At 36.3% G+C, this 14,979-nt stretch overlaps 1 protein-coding gene across 7 annotated transcripts in view; it reads right to left on the reverse strand.

The window, feature by feature from the left end:
• Window positions 1-14,979, reverse strand: part of DOP1A (DOP1 leucine zipper like protein A) — a 63,212-nt gene that overhangs the window by 25,217 nt on the left and 23,016 nt on the right. For 5 of the 7 annotated variants that reach the window (XM_051613369.1, XM_051613366.1, XM_051613368.1 and 2 more), the window contains exons 9-17: window positions 14,567-14,675; window positions 13,355-13,475; window positions 12,512-12,631; window positions 9,301-9,415; window positions 8,815-8,844; window positions 8,188-8,421; window positions 4,647-5,271; window positions 1,157-1,431; window positions 353-505 (exon numbers count right to left, since the gene is read on the reverse strand). In XM_051613369.1, the coding sequence (XP_051469329.1) occupies window positions 353-505; window positions 1,157-1,431; window positions 4,647-5,271; window positions 8,188-8,421; window positions 8,815-8,844; window positions 9,301-9,415; window positions 12,512-12,631; window positions 13,355-13,475; window positions 14,567-14,675 (1,782 nt within the window). The remainder of the gene's footprint in view (window positions 1-352; window positions 506-1,156; window positions 1,432-4,646; window positions 5,272-8,187; window positions 8,422-8,814; window positions 8,845-9,300; window positions 9,416-12,511; window positions 12,632-13,354; window positions 13,476-14,566; window positions 14,676-14,979) is intronic. The other 2 variants (XM_051613370.1, XM_051613367.1) reach the window with 1 other exon arrangement.

A 14,979-nucleotide genomic window follows, 5' to 3' on the forward strand; every position in this document is an offset into this window, starting at 1 on the left:
GTGGAATAGAATCTAGAAAATCTGTGTTCAATTACTACCTATTACAGACATTTTTCACAGGTCTGTGAAACACCAAAATGTCATGAAAGCAAGGCTCAACTACTACAGGCAAGGTTTCTTATGAGTGGAAATATAGGAAAGAGGGTGGCAGTATGAGAGTGGGCAAATCTGACATTCTGCATGCAAGTAAAATATTAAGAGTATCGTTAATGTTTAAAATTATCAACAAAAGGCAACGTTTTCAATATTGAAGTTATTTATGCCCTCCTTTGAGGCATAAGTCCTTTTCATAAATGAATTTCTACAGTTATATACTTAAAGTCATCTTCTAGTAAATACATAAACAACTCGCCTTGTCTCTGTGAGTCAGCTGCTGACTAATAACATCTTCACAAATGCTAGAAGACGGAACAAGGTTGTGCAGCTGGTAGAAGAGCTCCACACTCTTCTGATGATGCTGAGGAGTTCCATCACCCAACTGGTCCCAAAGAGTTAAAGCTATATGCTTTATACACGAAAAAAAAAGTTGCAAGAGACAAGTGAATGAGTATCATGGCCTTGTTTTGCTCTGACCAATATGCAATGATGAGAAACATCATATCTGATGACACCATATTACCAACAGGTAATTTATCAAACTGGTCTTTTTTGTTTATTTGAACATAAGGAACTGTCTGAAACACTGTAATAACCTACAACATAAATAATTCCTGTTAGGAGTCAGAACTCACAGGCATTTACAGAAATAAATTTTCAATTAAATATAATTCACTACCACATATCCACTGCTGATTATCATCTTTCAAAAGTTATTTCTTCAGTAAATTACACAAATGCAGAGACTGTGATTCTACATTAAGCATATCTCAGTTTCATACCTTTATTAACTATTTATGCTATTCAATCGCCGTTTATTAAAATTTAAAAAATCCTTATTCAAACAATGATTTTCAACCAGGCAGTCAGTAAGACAATCACAGTGAAAAAACTTACTATGTATTTTCATTTCGAGTCTAACACAGGTTACAACTGTTATCAAAATACTCAGCAAGAAAATTTGGTTTACCACACCAAGGATGGTAAACTGGCCAAGACTGCTAGTCTTCACCAGCCAGGAAAAGAAGTCTAAAGAAAACAATGAGATATTGCATTGTACCTTGAAGAAATCTGTCTTTTCAGCCATATATCTCAGATTGCCTTGAGTAAGAGGAGGTCTGATGACCACAGCTACTCTTCCCTGGTTAGGGCTAAGAGGCTGAGCAGTTTCCACACTGTTCAGATTTTCTCCAGTGACGAGAGCAACAGACTGAGTCAATCCAACCAAGTCCATCACAAGGGAAATAGTAACACCCTGTACACTAAAATCACTCGCTTGCTTGCAAGCATTCATTAAAGTCTGTAGCCACAGTGGAGGCTGTACTTGTTCACAGTCTGAAATAAAAATCACAGATGATACATCTATTTAATAATTTTAAATATTATGAATTTTCCTCTTGTATCCCATAACCAATGCACAATTGTCCTTTACCTTTCATATTGAAACCTGCCCATTGTATGGTTTTAGGAAAATTTATGCAGGAGAAAGATACTTACTTATGTAACTGTATCTTTAAAATGAGCTTGTTAAGAATGCAATGCTGTACCACTTCAAACATTTAATAACTCAAAATAATTAGGAAAGTTTGAACAAGAATGAGAAAAATAAATTTGATGGAAATACATCCACAAGATTTCATGTTTTAGACAATACTGGACTTTTAGCTTTGCACATCCTTTAATCCAACACAAACCATTCTATGATTCATCCAATTTCCTCCTTCAGGAAATTCTTGAGCAGCCATCAAGTATTAACATTGAGGTTTGCAGTCTGGAATAATTCTCTAGTATCTTATAGATACTTAATAATATCATCAATATTATAGGTCATACATCTATTATAAATACAGAATTATTTACATCTATTATTTATATACATGTAAACTAAGTTTAAACTAACAAAAAATGCAAACAAATTCCTGGCAACACTTTAAAGGTAAAAGTATCTGTGATAGGTGATGTTTTGGGTTGGCAGAAATTTGAACCTACTAAATCATACTCTGCTTTCACTGTAGGCAGCTGTTTTCACCATTTCACTGTGCCCTCACTTAATACCACACACTGGCCTGATGATGCAAGTGTCTTTATCTGAAGTTCACAGTCAACTTTCCAAATGAGCAATGCACTCTTATTTTACAGGTACCAAAGTAATTTTTCTTAAAACTTCAAAAGGACTCTATCGATCACGTTCCTAAAACAGGTAAATGCTTCTGGGATCAGACACATGTGAAAAAGTGTTATTTAATAGGCACAAATACAGCATGGGTTTAGAATTAAGAGATCTACTTTATATCCACAATAGTTAATTTTGCAATGTAAACTGGTGCCCAAGTATACCTAACAATTCCATATAATGTTCTAGATTTTACAAACAAACATTATTCTGAGCTTGACTCAGTTCCCTTTTCAATTTCTTTGACTAAAAATACCATGCATTTATCTCAGAAACAAATCATACAGCAAAGTTTAAACACAATTATGTCCTATCCATATGAGATTATTTTGGTTCCTTCAAATAGAGAGACTGTTGATTCTCACTATTGACTAAAGGCAATTGGGTCACATCACTAATGCAACCTACCAAAAACACATTCCAAATTTAGGAACCCTTCAATAAAAAACGCCTCTTCTGCAGCAGAAAAACATACCAATAGATGAAGAAAAACTCATGTGCAAATTATGGTAACTACCTTCTCACATTCTCCACTCTCTTGTTTCACCAGGATGCTCTGTTACAGAAAGTAGGAACTGCTGGGACAGCTCTGCAGCCCATTCCCATCACTATTGCCATTCACCCTGCCATTCTATACAACAGATGTTTACATCTGAAACAAATTGACAGAATCATAGGAACATAGAACGGTGTGGGTCAAAGGAACCTTTAATTCCACCCCCCCTGCATGGGCAGGGACACCTCTCACTAGATCAGGTTGCTCAGAGCCCCATCCAACCTGTCCTTGAACACTTCCAGGAATGGGGCATCCACAGCTTCTCTGGGCAACCTGTTCCAATGCCTCACCATCCTAGTAGTGAAGACCACCTATAATTAATGCTTATTCCTCCAAGTCACACTGTTTAATAGACTGCAAGTGCAGCATCACAAATGGAAAGGTTCAGATGATGGACAAGGAACACAAATCCAAGACTTTAAATCAAGTGAAGAGGATTCCTAGAATCAATTCCTTCATTCAAGGTACATAGTATCTAAGCTCTACAGGCCTTCTGCTTTAGAGTTTACAAGGCAGCAAGAATCAAGTGCGACATCCTCAGAAAAGTAATAAGCACACAACTGATTTCTAAAATATTTTAAAAATATTTTTAGTCTTCTGCCACAACACTCACTTGAAGGTTGCTAGTGTTTGGATTAAAAAAATAACATTTTTCAGGGTCATGCTATAGAAACACAAATACCCAGTGTTAAAATATTTTACAACAGGTAGCACCTCTTCAGCATTGTGATGCCTTTAATTAATAAATAGCTATAACCAAGTTGCCTTCAGCTGACATAAGTATATGTCTGGATCTCATGAAGTTAGAGATATGCTCTGCTCCTGGCTATTTAATGAAGATACACAACACATATTTTAAAGACTGCAGGAATAGAAGAAGCAGTCTTGTTAAATTATCATGCTTGTTACCAAAAGCCAAAAAAACTTTCATCTCCAAGCAGTGCCCACTGTTTAGCCTTTAATAGATTTTGAAAATTGTGAATAAGAACAAAAAGCTGAAACCATGGTGTTCCCTAGATCACAGAAGATAGCTGAGACAGTAGCCAAAATTATTGTAACTATTTCTTTCATGCTCCAAGCCTATTCACCATTATACCAATTTAAGACAGCAAGGCCCAAGCTACAGACCCAAAGCAGAAACAAAATTAACATTGTAAATTGAAGACTTCACAAACTGTGAAAAGGCTTGCCCATCTAAAATGTCACATTAGTCAGTAACCGAGCACTGTGAAAATTTTAATCACATCTTTGTATCACACTTCACAAAACCCACCCTTTTTTTGTTTTCTAATGCAACTGTAGCTAGAATTGTTTGCAAGAACTTTTCCTTTTACAGGAGCAAAGTGAAATTAATCTGGTATGATTTTTATTGGAGAGATGCTTACAGTTTCTATGTGTTGCACAAAGTGATCCATATGCATAGTAAGCATTGTCAAATTGTTAAAATGAAGCTAAAAACATACTTTATGTCAGTTGTGGCTATTACAAAGTACGACAGAGAACACACTGTGGACACATACAGTAGAAAAAGCATCTTTGAATATCTAGACCTCTGAAAATCTACTCTCAGGTTTCATTTTTAATAATTTGTATTTGTCACCCCAATATTAATTAGTGTCAAATCCCTCACCTGCAAAATTATTAAATCTACTGAAAAGGAGTTTAGTTTCCAAAAACGAAACAAACTGATACAGAAGGAAACACATTTCTGGAAGGAACAGCAAACAGCAACACATACAAAGCACACGTACTATTACTTTTTTAATATAGATAGATCAATCAATATTTTTAAAGCAGAGAAAAATGAGGAGAGCAGCTTACCAACTTCAGGCTTCCCAGGATGCAATTCCGAAGTACAGTTCCCTTCAGCAATGTAAACAGGAAAGCTTGAACATTCAAGATAAAGCTGACAAGCAGCAATAAAGGCAGGTAGGTATTCTTTCGGTGTTTTCTTCTTGTTTGTTTTCTTCACCTTAGTATCAGCTTGTGATTCTCTGTCCCATTTTGTGGTCTGTCCTTGCTCCCTAGCGGAGTCTACTGGAAGCTCTGCCCCTAAGGGCTGAGACAAGGAATTAGTCTGAATGATATACAGGTTGATAAATCTGGTTAAAAACTGTTGGACATACTCCAAACAGCACTGCATTGCAGTCTTTTGGATCGTTTTCCCACTTCGAGCTGCCGTCCCCTGTGTCATTATGGAAGGAGGCTGTACAATGGTTTCCTCGGATCCCACAGTTGATGCTGTCTCAGTCTCTGAGGATGTGCTGCCAATAATAGGAATGCCAGGTGTGCTGTGACCTTCATTCAGTGCTCTATCAATGTCCTCAGTGGTATCTGCCTGGTATTGTACAAACTCGGTGAATCCGCTTTCTGATGATCGGCTGCTTGGAGGATTTTCACCATCTTCAAACACATCATTTGGATTTTCAAGTGAAACTGATGGTACCTGAGTGAGATAAAAGTTTAATGATTGTTCAGAATGGATTATTTAGGTCCCAGTGAGAAAATATTTATTTACTTCTCCATTTGAAAGTATCAATTTTATTGCAGTTTTCAATCTCTTCATATATTTTATGCAAAATGTTTGGTGTTTCAGTAAGCTTGCCAGACCAAGATAACTATAAAAAAACATGATTTATCAAGTAAAATACTTCAAATACTAGTGCTGTTAACATTTTATTCATATCATAATAATGCCTATTTTTAATGAAAGAAAGCTGAAATGCACAGGCATAGGTATTATTAATTTATACAGCATCATAAACTGAAATATTCATCCATTAAAGAAAACCCTTGATTTCTAGGAGGAAGAGGACATTGAACTACATTGCTTATAGTCACTTTAGCTATCAAGATTATTTTAATACTTTAGATTTTAGCCTGTTTACAAAAGGACAATATATTTATCTGTTAATCAAAAACTTCTGTAGTCATAAAGGAGAAAAAAAAAAAATGCCTGCAGGCAAAGGAGACAAAAATATGTCAGCCGAGAAGAATGAGAAGACTTGAGAGAGTAGAAAAGCAGATACACTCCTCTGGTCACACTTTTGAAGTTCCCACAGTACAAGTAAATAATCACATTTGATACTAAAATCTTTTGATCTAATAACTGTCTAGATACACTACTGACAGAAGAACCACAAATATTTATACTAACAATGATAGCTCAATTTCTCAATAAAAATTATGCTCTTTGACTTAAGAAATTGCCTACTAAATGTGGATTTAATCTTAATTCATAGGTATATATATATGGTACAACTTCAATTAGCGAGCATCTTTCTTTTTATGTACCAATCCCAAGATCTGGAAGTTGGAGATTCCTTTTGATTAAAAAGTTATACTTATAAAATAAGAAATAAACTTTAATTTAAAAATTCATTACTCGTTTTGCACTTCAATTCCTAATCACTTCAGAATATGCACAAATCTGATGAATAATTTCTACTCCAAAAGAACCAACTGTAGCTTTCTGGGCTGTTCTCAACCCCTATAGTCTTCTTGGTATCTGGTAGCACAGTCTCTGCTTTCTGGTACGAATGCGAGATGAACAGGGAAACAACTTAAACAGAAGTGCATGGATCAGTGGGAGTAAATACAACTACAGAACCTGCCCACATACTTCTCATCTAGCTATCTTACCAGCAATGGCAGATGTTGCCTGAGATCTAATAGGCCCAGAAGTTGCCTTGCTGTCTGACATCCTAATCACTAGCTGTCTTAAATACAGAACATGAGCTGAATCTGAAAATCTGAATAACTTTTCAATTAACAAATAAAAACAAAGATACCATTATATATGATGAACTACATCTTGCTTTACCAAAGATGGAGTAAGAATGAAAATGAAAATGTTTTTGAGATAGCTTTTACTGTCTTCTGTTAATCAGTTCTGAAAAGCCTAAAAAGACAAAACCTGACCCTCTCTCATAAAATACAACGTAAAAGAGATCAGAAACATGGTGGGCACAGGAGTCAGTTGTAATTGAAAGAAAAAGGCTGTTGAAGGTACAAAGGGCAGTATAATTTGATCAAAATGGGATTAAAAAAAAAAAAAAAAGGCAAAAGAACAAAACCAGACAGGTATCAGCTGGCTAGAATAAATGAGGATATAATCCTACATAAAGGATGTTGGAGTCCTAAAGGACTAAGTGAACATCAGCCAGCAGTGGATCCTTGTAGTGCAGCCAGCCACACAGAGCACTGCATCAGCAGAAGTACAGTCAGCAAGCCAAGGGAAGCGATTAGTCCCTTCTGCTCCCCAGTTTTAAGATCACATCTGGCATAGTATGTCCCAGTTTGCACCCATTAGTACAAAACAAACATTGATATACTGAGTAAGTTCAGTGGAGGGTCACCACGGGAACACCTGACATAGAAGGAATGCTCAGAGAGTTGGATTTGCTCAGTCTTAAGAAAAAGAATGCTAAGAGTCATAGAGGAGAAGGCAGCATCTTTGTTGCTGTGACTTCCATTAGGTAGCTGAAAGATGGAGGCAGGCTCAGAAATCCACAGTGAAAAAACAAGAGGAAACAAGCATAAGCTGCAACACTTGAAATTCTGATTAAATAACACAGTGCAAAGAAAAAAAGTCGTAAAAAGAAGTTGTGGAAACTTCATTCGTGGAGATTGTACAAAACTAAGATGGATATGATTCTGAGTGACCTGACATAGCTTTAAAGTAAAATCTAACTTCAAAATCAGTCTGGCTTTGAGCAGTGACCTGCAACTGTTCTGTCACTTCCAGTCTAAATTACTGTATGTATTCCTCTAGTTCCTTCAGCCGGAGAGCCAGGATTTTGAGGGATGTCACTTAACACACCTTAAAGAGCCATGGTTGCATAGACCAAACTAAACAAGGTTAAAAGAGAAAGAGCTGCTGGCTGGTTTGTTTCTCCTATTTCTTTATAAAATTATTCTAAGAACTGAACAGTGACAGTAAAATAATTGATGGGTATTAAATTGATGCACATATATTGGGTGAGAGAATTTACATGACTGATACGTAACCAAAACAGAGAATTCTTTTGAGTCCAGTTATTCTACATGATCAGTCTGTTGAAATGTTTTACAACGTCAAACCCTAGTGGATTAGTTCATTCTTAGGCTCTGATTCTGAAGTGATTTATACATCTCTAGTATTAAATCTAGATTAAAAACTCTTAATAACCAAAATGTTTTACCACAATGAATTGCACAACTCTAACTTCTTTTGATGATCCAAGTTTCACCTGTATTTTTGTATATTAAATTAAGTCTAATCACAGACTTATAGGTGGTTCAGCACAGAGTTAGAAAGCCCACTGTTCCTTCCCACACAAAAAAGTATTTTTCCAAGATACCGCAAAACATAATCAGTTACCTTTTTATTTTCCCATTCTTTGATTGAGCTGTTGTGTCCACTAGGAAGCTGCAGGATACCATCTGTTCCAGCAGATAGCAATGGAGGTTGAACTTTACTAAGGATCTTTGAGCAGAGTCTGAGAGAATCAGTAAGCTCAGACAAGTGTAAAGTCTGAAGATGGCTTGTCAATGCAGAAATCATCCTGAGCAGCAGCTGAGGCAAGTGTTCTGTCTGTATTTCAATGTAAGTCTCCTAACAAAGTAATAAGAGGACTCATTAGCTATAACTCCAAATTCCACCTGAAAGCTATCTTCTACAACAGAGGTACCCATCATTTGCTAGACTGTGATCTAAACATATGAAACATGGAAAAAGGAAAATTAATAACTTAATACCCAGTAATAAGAAACACATGCTTTACTTAAAAAAAAAAATGAAATACAGCAGATTAACCAAGAAATAAGAGAAATATTTAGCTCTTTTTCAGAATTTTACATCTTGCTCATTACACAACAAACACATCACGAAACATAACAATGAAGCTAAAAATGCTACTACTATTATTTTAATACCCTTAATATAAAAGGTTAAAAACAAAAGACAAACAAGGTAAGAACTAAAGGGAAAACAGGCTGATTGCCATACCTGACACAGCACTCTCATACTTCTAGTAGGCTTTGAAATGAGAAAGCAAAGAATTGAGGAAAGACAGGTACAGAAAAAACAGTTCCAACAGTCTTTGCTATGTTAAGCAATACCAACAGAAAAAGAAGATACTTCTTATTGTGACACTTGAGAAAGCCTTTTAAAAGAAAGCTGCAGATCTAAACTAGCATATCAAACTACAAAATAATATACTTGTCATGAATATGGTGTAGTTTCAGAGAAAAGAAATCAAGGACAGACAAAAAAAAGAAATCAAGGACAGAAATCAAGCATCATAAAACCCCTTTGGTTATATCCAACCAGTACATCAAGAATCACAGAATGAAACCAAAACTACTTCTAAAAGTGTCCACCATTTATGGCAATGTATTTGTTGGGAGAACAATTAATAAAGCTGATGCATTACTTCTGTAGACTATAAGTGTACAGAATCCCATTATTAGCAACAAATAAAGCAATTCTTACCAAAGAAACTATATCCAACAAAAAATCCACTAACAAGCAGAAATTTGTCAGGGGTAACTCAGATTGCTCACTTCCATTTCCAGGCCCAGTTTGAAGTCTGGCATGTAATGTCCTTCTGCAAAATTCAAATAGGATTTAAAGATATTCTTCCCTCCCCCTTTACATTGACCATGTTTCTGTAACTTAGTGCAATGCTTTACACATCCCGGATAATCCCTACAAACAAATGAGCAAACTCTCATTTTAGTGTTAAGTAGCTCATTTGGCCACGTGCCATGTTTTCAGAAAAAAAGAAACACCAGTTTCTTTTCAGTGTAAATCCATCTTCATTTGTGAAATAAGGAAATTCAGGCTACAGAAAACTGCATTTCTGACTCCACCATTTACAACAATATTTCTAGTATGAGCATGGGCACCAATAACAGAACTAAGAGACAGTGTTACTGGAAGCACAGTCATTTTGAAGAGATCTAAACCACTACTGTGGTTTAAGCACTTGAGGTGCTATTAAGCACTCAAGGTAAAGTTAACCAAAAGTGAAATAAAAGGCCATGAAGCTTTAAAGCTGTGCAAGAGGAAAAAAATTACAAGCTCTTCTAAATGTCCATTTCAGCTGACTGCATTGTGGTAATATTGATGAGAATTCATAATCTGATGAGTTTTATTGCTGAGAGAAGTAAGACAGAACACAAGTCCCTCGTGAAATTGTGCTGCAATCTCACAATACTATGAGCAAATTACATGAGCAAAGGAATAACATTTTGTTTCTCTAGTTCATCTATTCTGCTGCGTGTGGTGGCGAGGGCAGTGTCACATTTTCAGCAAGTTATGCTAATCCTTTCTCTCTGCTTTGGAAGGGTTCACGAACATACACATATGCCAGGACTTAAAAAAGGATTTCTTTGAAATAATAGAAGCATTACAGAAACCAAGGCTGAAACAGGGACAGTAAGTATTTATAAAAATATTTTAAAGAGATTTTAAAAATTATATTTAAATTGTATTCTGTCAGTAACCTACATTTGATAAGTAGCACTCTACTTAACCCATACCTCTGTTGGATTACTGTATCTCTCTAACAGAAAATTCTCTTCATAGAACTAGCAGCTCAGTGAACTGGTCCCTCCTTTGTGAAAGTCTTATCACAAATTCTTTTTCACACTCTGTGCCCCTACCCAGAAAGATCTCATATTTGTTTAACTGTAATACCTGATAAAGGATGACTTTAATTGAACACACTAAGCCCCTTATCAAAAATAGCTTTGAGAAAAACTCAACAGCAGTGTGTAACACTTACATGAAAGAAAACTAACTAGATACAACAAATCTGATTTTTAATGTTTAATGGGGGACTATAAGAAAAAGCCTAAGACAAATTGAGAGGGATATCAAAATCACTCTAAAATTAATAACTGATTTAGCAATCAGACTAAATGATAGCAAGTTAACTTACAAATTCAAGGTTTAAAATCAACTGGTATGTTTTCACTTAATTGTGAATCTTTTTTAACAGGAAGACAATAACTTACATAACACAGCAGGTCATGGAGGAAAAAAACTCACAAAAACCTTCTTCAGATTCCATTTATTTATTAATGAGGCAAATTGCTATCCATGCTTACAGTAACATCTACTTTTACGTAGAGAAATTATCTGCTTGTCAGTTGGTTGCAGACTGCTTTCTTTACTCTAGCAATTCAGTTCAATAGAGAAAAATTAAGTCACAAACATGTTAGATGGGATTTCATCTTGTCCAACCTCTCATGCTGAGCAGGACTGCTAGACAAATTCATCCACAGTTTAGTTTAGCAGTGTTCTGGAAAACTCCCAAGCAAGCTCCCCAGCCACCCTGGGTAACCTGTTCCACTGCTGCATTATGTTCATAGCAAAGCTTTTCCAGAAGTCCAGCCTACACCCCTGATCAACACTTGTTGCTGTTCCTTGTTCTACCATCAGCCATTATGAAAAGTACAGCTGTAACAACTTCATAAATGCCTTTCAAGGAAGTCAAAGGTTGCTATTCAAGCTCCCTTTTTGCCAGGCTAAATCAAACTCGCCTACTTCAACCCCTCATACCATGTGCTATGACTGACATCTTAGCAGATCTGTGCTAAAGCCTCTTCTGTTTCTTAACACTCCTCCTCAAGAGGGATGCCCAAAACCAGACACTGTATTCCACATCTGACCTTAGAAACACAAAGTGAAAGCAAAAATAACTTCCTTCCACCTGCTGACTATCCTACCCTTAATGGAGCCCAACAGTTTTCTTTACTTAGGACAGCCAGCCATTGGCTCACAGACAAGTTAGTGTCCAAGCATTTTAATCCATTACTAAGCTATTCCATAAGCAATGAAAACAGTTTTCTACAAATTTCATTTGAAATTCCTACCTCTTTTATCCCTTGCCAGAGCAACAACATCTCCTCTCCTGTGGTCCCCTCTCCCTCCTGCTAGTATTTTCACTTCTCCCTTGTTTACTGTGCTCCCTCCTATAGCCTTCCTTGCCATGTAGAATCATAGAATCCTAGGGGTTGGAAGGGACCTCGAAAGATCATCTAGTTCAACCCCCCTGCCAGAGCAGGGTCACCTAGAGTACATCACACAGGAAGGCATCCAGGCGGGTTTTGAATGTCTCCAGTGAAGGAGACTCCACAACCTCTCTGGGCAGCCTGTTCCAGTGCTCTGTCACTCTCACAGTAAAAAATTTTTTTCTGATATTCACCTTAAACCTCCTATGCTCCAATTTGTATCCATTACTCCTTGTCCTATCACTGGTCATCACTGAGGATGTATGTATAGGACATCCACACATTTTTACTTCCCTTTAAGAGCAGGACAAAAGATAACACATTCCACAAATCACTCTTGGTAAAGCTGATGGGTTTGCTAGATATCCAATGAGTAATCCTGTACTGGGACAGACAGGACAAAACAAACTAGCTCTGAAATCATTCTAGAGTCTTCCCTTCAGCAGAGGTGCTAATTTTCTTTTGATTTTACCCAGACACAGAGTTTGTGAGAACTCATGCTGCTAAGACCACCAATCACATCTGACTGAAATTGGCCAAAAAGACCAAAGCTAAAGGGATGGGGAAGAAAAAGTCAGATGGACTAAATGATCACAACAGGCTGAATTCTTTGAAGGAAAAGAGCTTATAAAACAAAAATCAACTTCAACTTTACACATATGGAGATTAAGTATTAAACTTACCTACAACATTCTTCAAACCAACGAGCAATGTAATCCCACATATAATAAGGCTCAAAGGAGTTAAAGAGAAGATTGGCAGTTTTAATCAATTCTGCTGTTTTCTTGTTCTCTCTCAGTTTGCTGAAATAAAAAATATACATATACTTACACTTAATTTCTGAGTTATGTAACTACACGTCACTGTGAGTTTACTCACTGCCAGTTAACACTGACAAATTATCCTCCCCTCACCCCTACACTGGTTGCTGGTCTAGGGCTCAGCATATTGGCAGGCTCCTCATACCAATGTCTTTTCACAGTGGCTAAGTTTCTTCTCTATGCTTTCTTCAGTCTTTGTCTTCTAACCACATTTTTAATAGATCTGGTCTCCCATCATCATTCCTACCATCTTTTTATCCCACTGAGCTTTGAATTTCCCTCTTCTCTCCATCTTTTAAGAAATTCAGTTCAATTCTTGAAACTTTTTTTATCCCTCTCTGTGGGTGTCTTGTAGCACTCTTCATTCTTACTCTGCAAGAAAGTACATCAGTCCACTTTTTTTTTTTTTTCAGAAACACAGATGTAAAGATTGTCACAACTAACCTATGCCACTGACATACTGACTTCCAGCTTTATCAAGCAAGCATTTTTGTCATGGATAAAAAATAAACCATATGCTAAATATTTTTAAAAAATTAAATAAAGCCCTTCAGACCTTTGCACTGAACATAGAAGCTGCATTTAATGTCACTGGATCCTGTATCATAAAGAAACCAGGTCACAGTCCCAAAGGCTTCAGTGTCATGGTTTCAGCAACAGAAGGATACATTATTTAATGCAAAATGTGTTACACTCATTATTCACCTGCTAAGCTGTGTATGATCTTTGTTGAAAGAAGGTTCTGCCTGAAGCTCCAGTTCTGCTTTGCACTGTGTGTATAATGTTCGAAACACTTCAATCAATACATCCTCCAGGATGGCAGGGCCTATGGAGAAATACCAGCAATCAGAGTCTTATGCACTATAGCAACGCTAACAGCCCACACCTGAAAACTACCCAAATCATTAGCTAGCTTCGGTGACTGAAACCATAACATTCCTTCTCTTCAATTTCATAAACTACCTCAATTCAGAAGTTTTTTAGTATTCCAGAAATACACAGGCCATTGTAATGCCTGGGAGTATAGTATACAAAGCACACACGGAGCTCTCCTCACAACGTGTGTATAATGACAGCTGGTTACAAACACACCCAATTCAAAAACTATGGAGTCACATCAGCATAGTCAAAATTTAAACTGACTCCTGGGACTCACAAAATACCAGGAAGATTACAAACCCTTGTCAGACATTTTGTTCACTGCGGTCTGTCTTAACCACTTCAATTCTAATTGTGTTTTTAGGTTTTTATTATTCAGTCCCCAAATCTTAAGATAGACATCAAAAATTATTTTTTCAGTCACCTCCAAAGCCCCTATTCCAAAGAAAAAGGCAAGACATCCAACACTCAATTGTTGTAAATAATTTTGCCTCATCTACTTTTGTCCCATAATTTTCTGCACTCACACGCTAAAAAGTCTGTTTAAACAGGGGCAAGGAAAACCAAAAACCAACCAACCCCCAAACAAACCCCCCACAAACTCTCCAAAATACTTGCTTCCTCAGGATAAAGTCTTCTGAAAAAAGTAAATGTTTTCTTGTTAAAAACTCTCATCTCTACGTGCATATTAAAAGAGCTGTTTATTCCCAAAAGCAGTATCCGAGGTTTTAAATAGTGAAAGTCACCATTTGATTAAAGCAATGGAAAAGATCCAATCTGCAATTATTCCAATATGCAGTCATTTCTTTTTATGACTTTAACTCACTATTTCCTGTCTTGAAAGTAAAAGAAATTGCATTTGGTAAAAAAATGAATACATTAAATTATCAGGTTGAAAGATCTATGAAATGTAGTTAACCTGCCAGCACTAAGAATACAGCTTTTCTAATTCGATCAACAAGAGAGAAAAATTCTCAAAGCAAAATCATGTAAAACAAGGTAAAAAGTAGAAATATTATGAAGTAATATGAAAATTACCTAATTCAGGCTTATCCAGCAAACTGATCAGAATTCGGAAAGGCTTTAGGTCTTGCATTAATGTGCTTTCTTCCCCATGCCCATTAACTTGTAATATTCCAATCATTGCCTACAAAGAGCAAAATCACATTAGGAAAACAAACAAACAAAAAAAACAATCCAGAAAACAGTTTTTGAAAGAAAGATGCAAGAAAAGCTGCATAAAAAGGGAAACCTCTCAGTAGTGAAGACCACTATTTCATGTCACTGCAGCTCATTCCCTCCATGTTCAAGTATTCTCTCAACTTTGCTTACAAGAATATTTCTCTGGAACAGAACTTGGTAACTTGTATATACTTAAAGTCAAAATAAAATATTATAAACAGACACCAATACAAAACTTAGTTAAGAATAAAAAAGAAGACATCAAAAGT

Source organism: Apus apus, chromosome 3 (assembly GCF_020740795.1).
Source record: "Apus apus isolate bApuApu2 chromosome 3, bApuApu2.pri.cur, whole genome shotgun sequence".
In the NCBI taxonomy this organism is placed as follows: Eukaryota; Metazoa; Chordata; class Aves; order Apodiformes; family Apodidae; genus Apus; species Apus apus.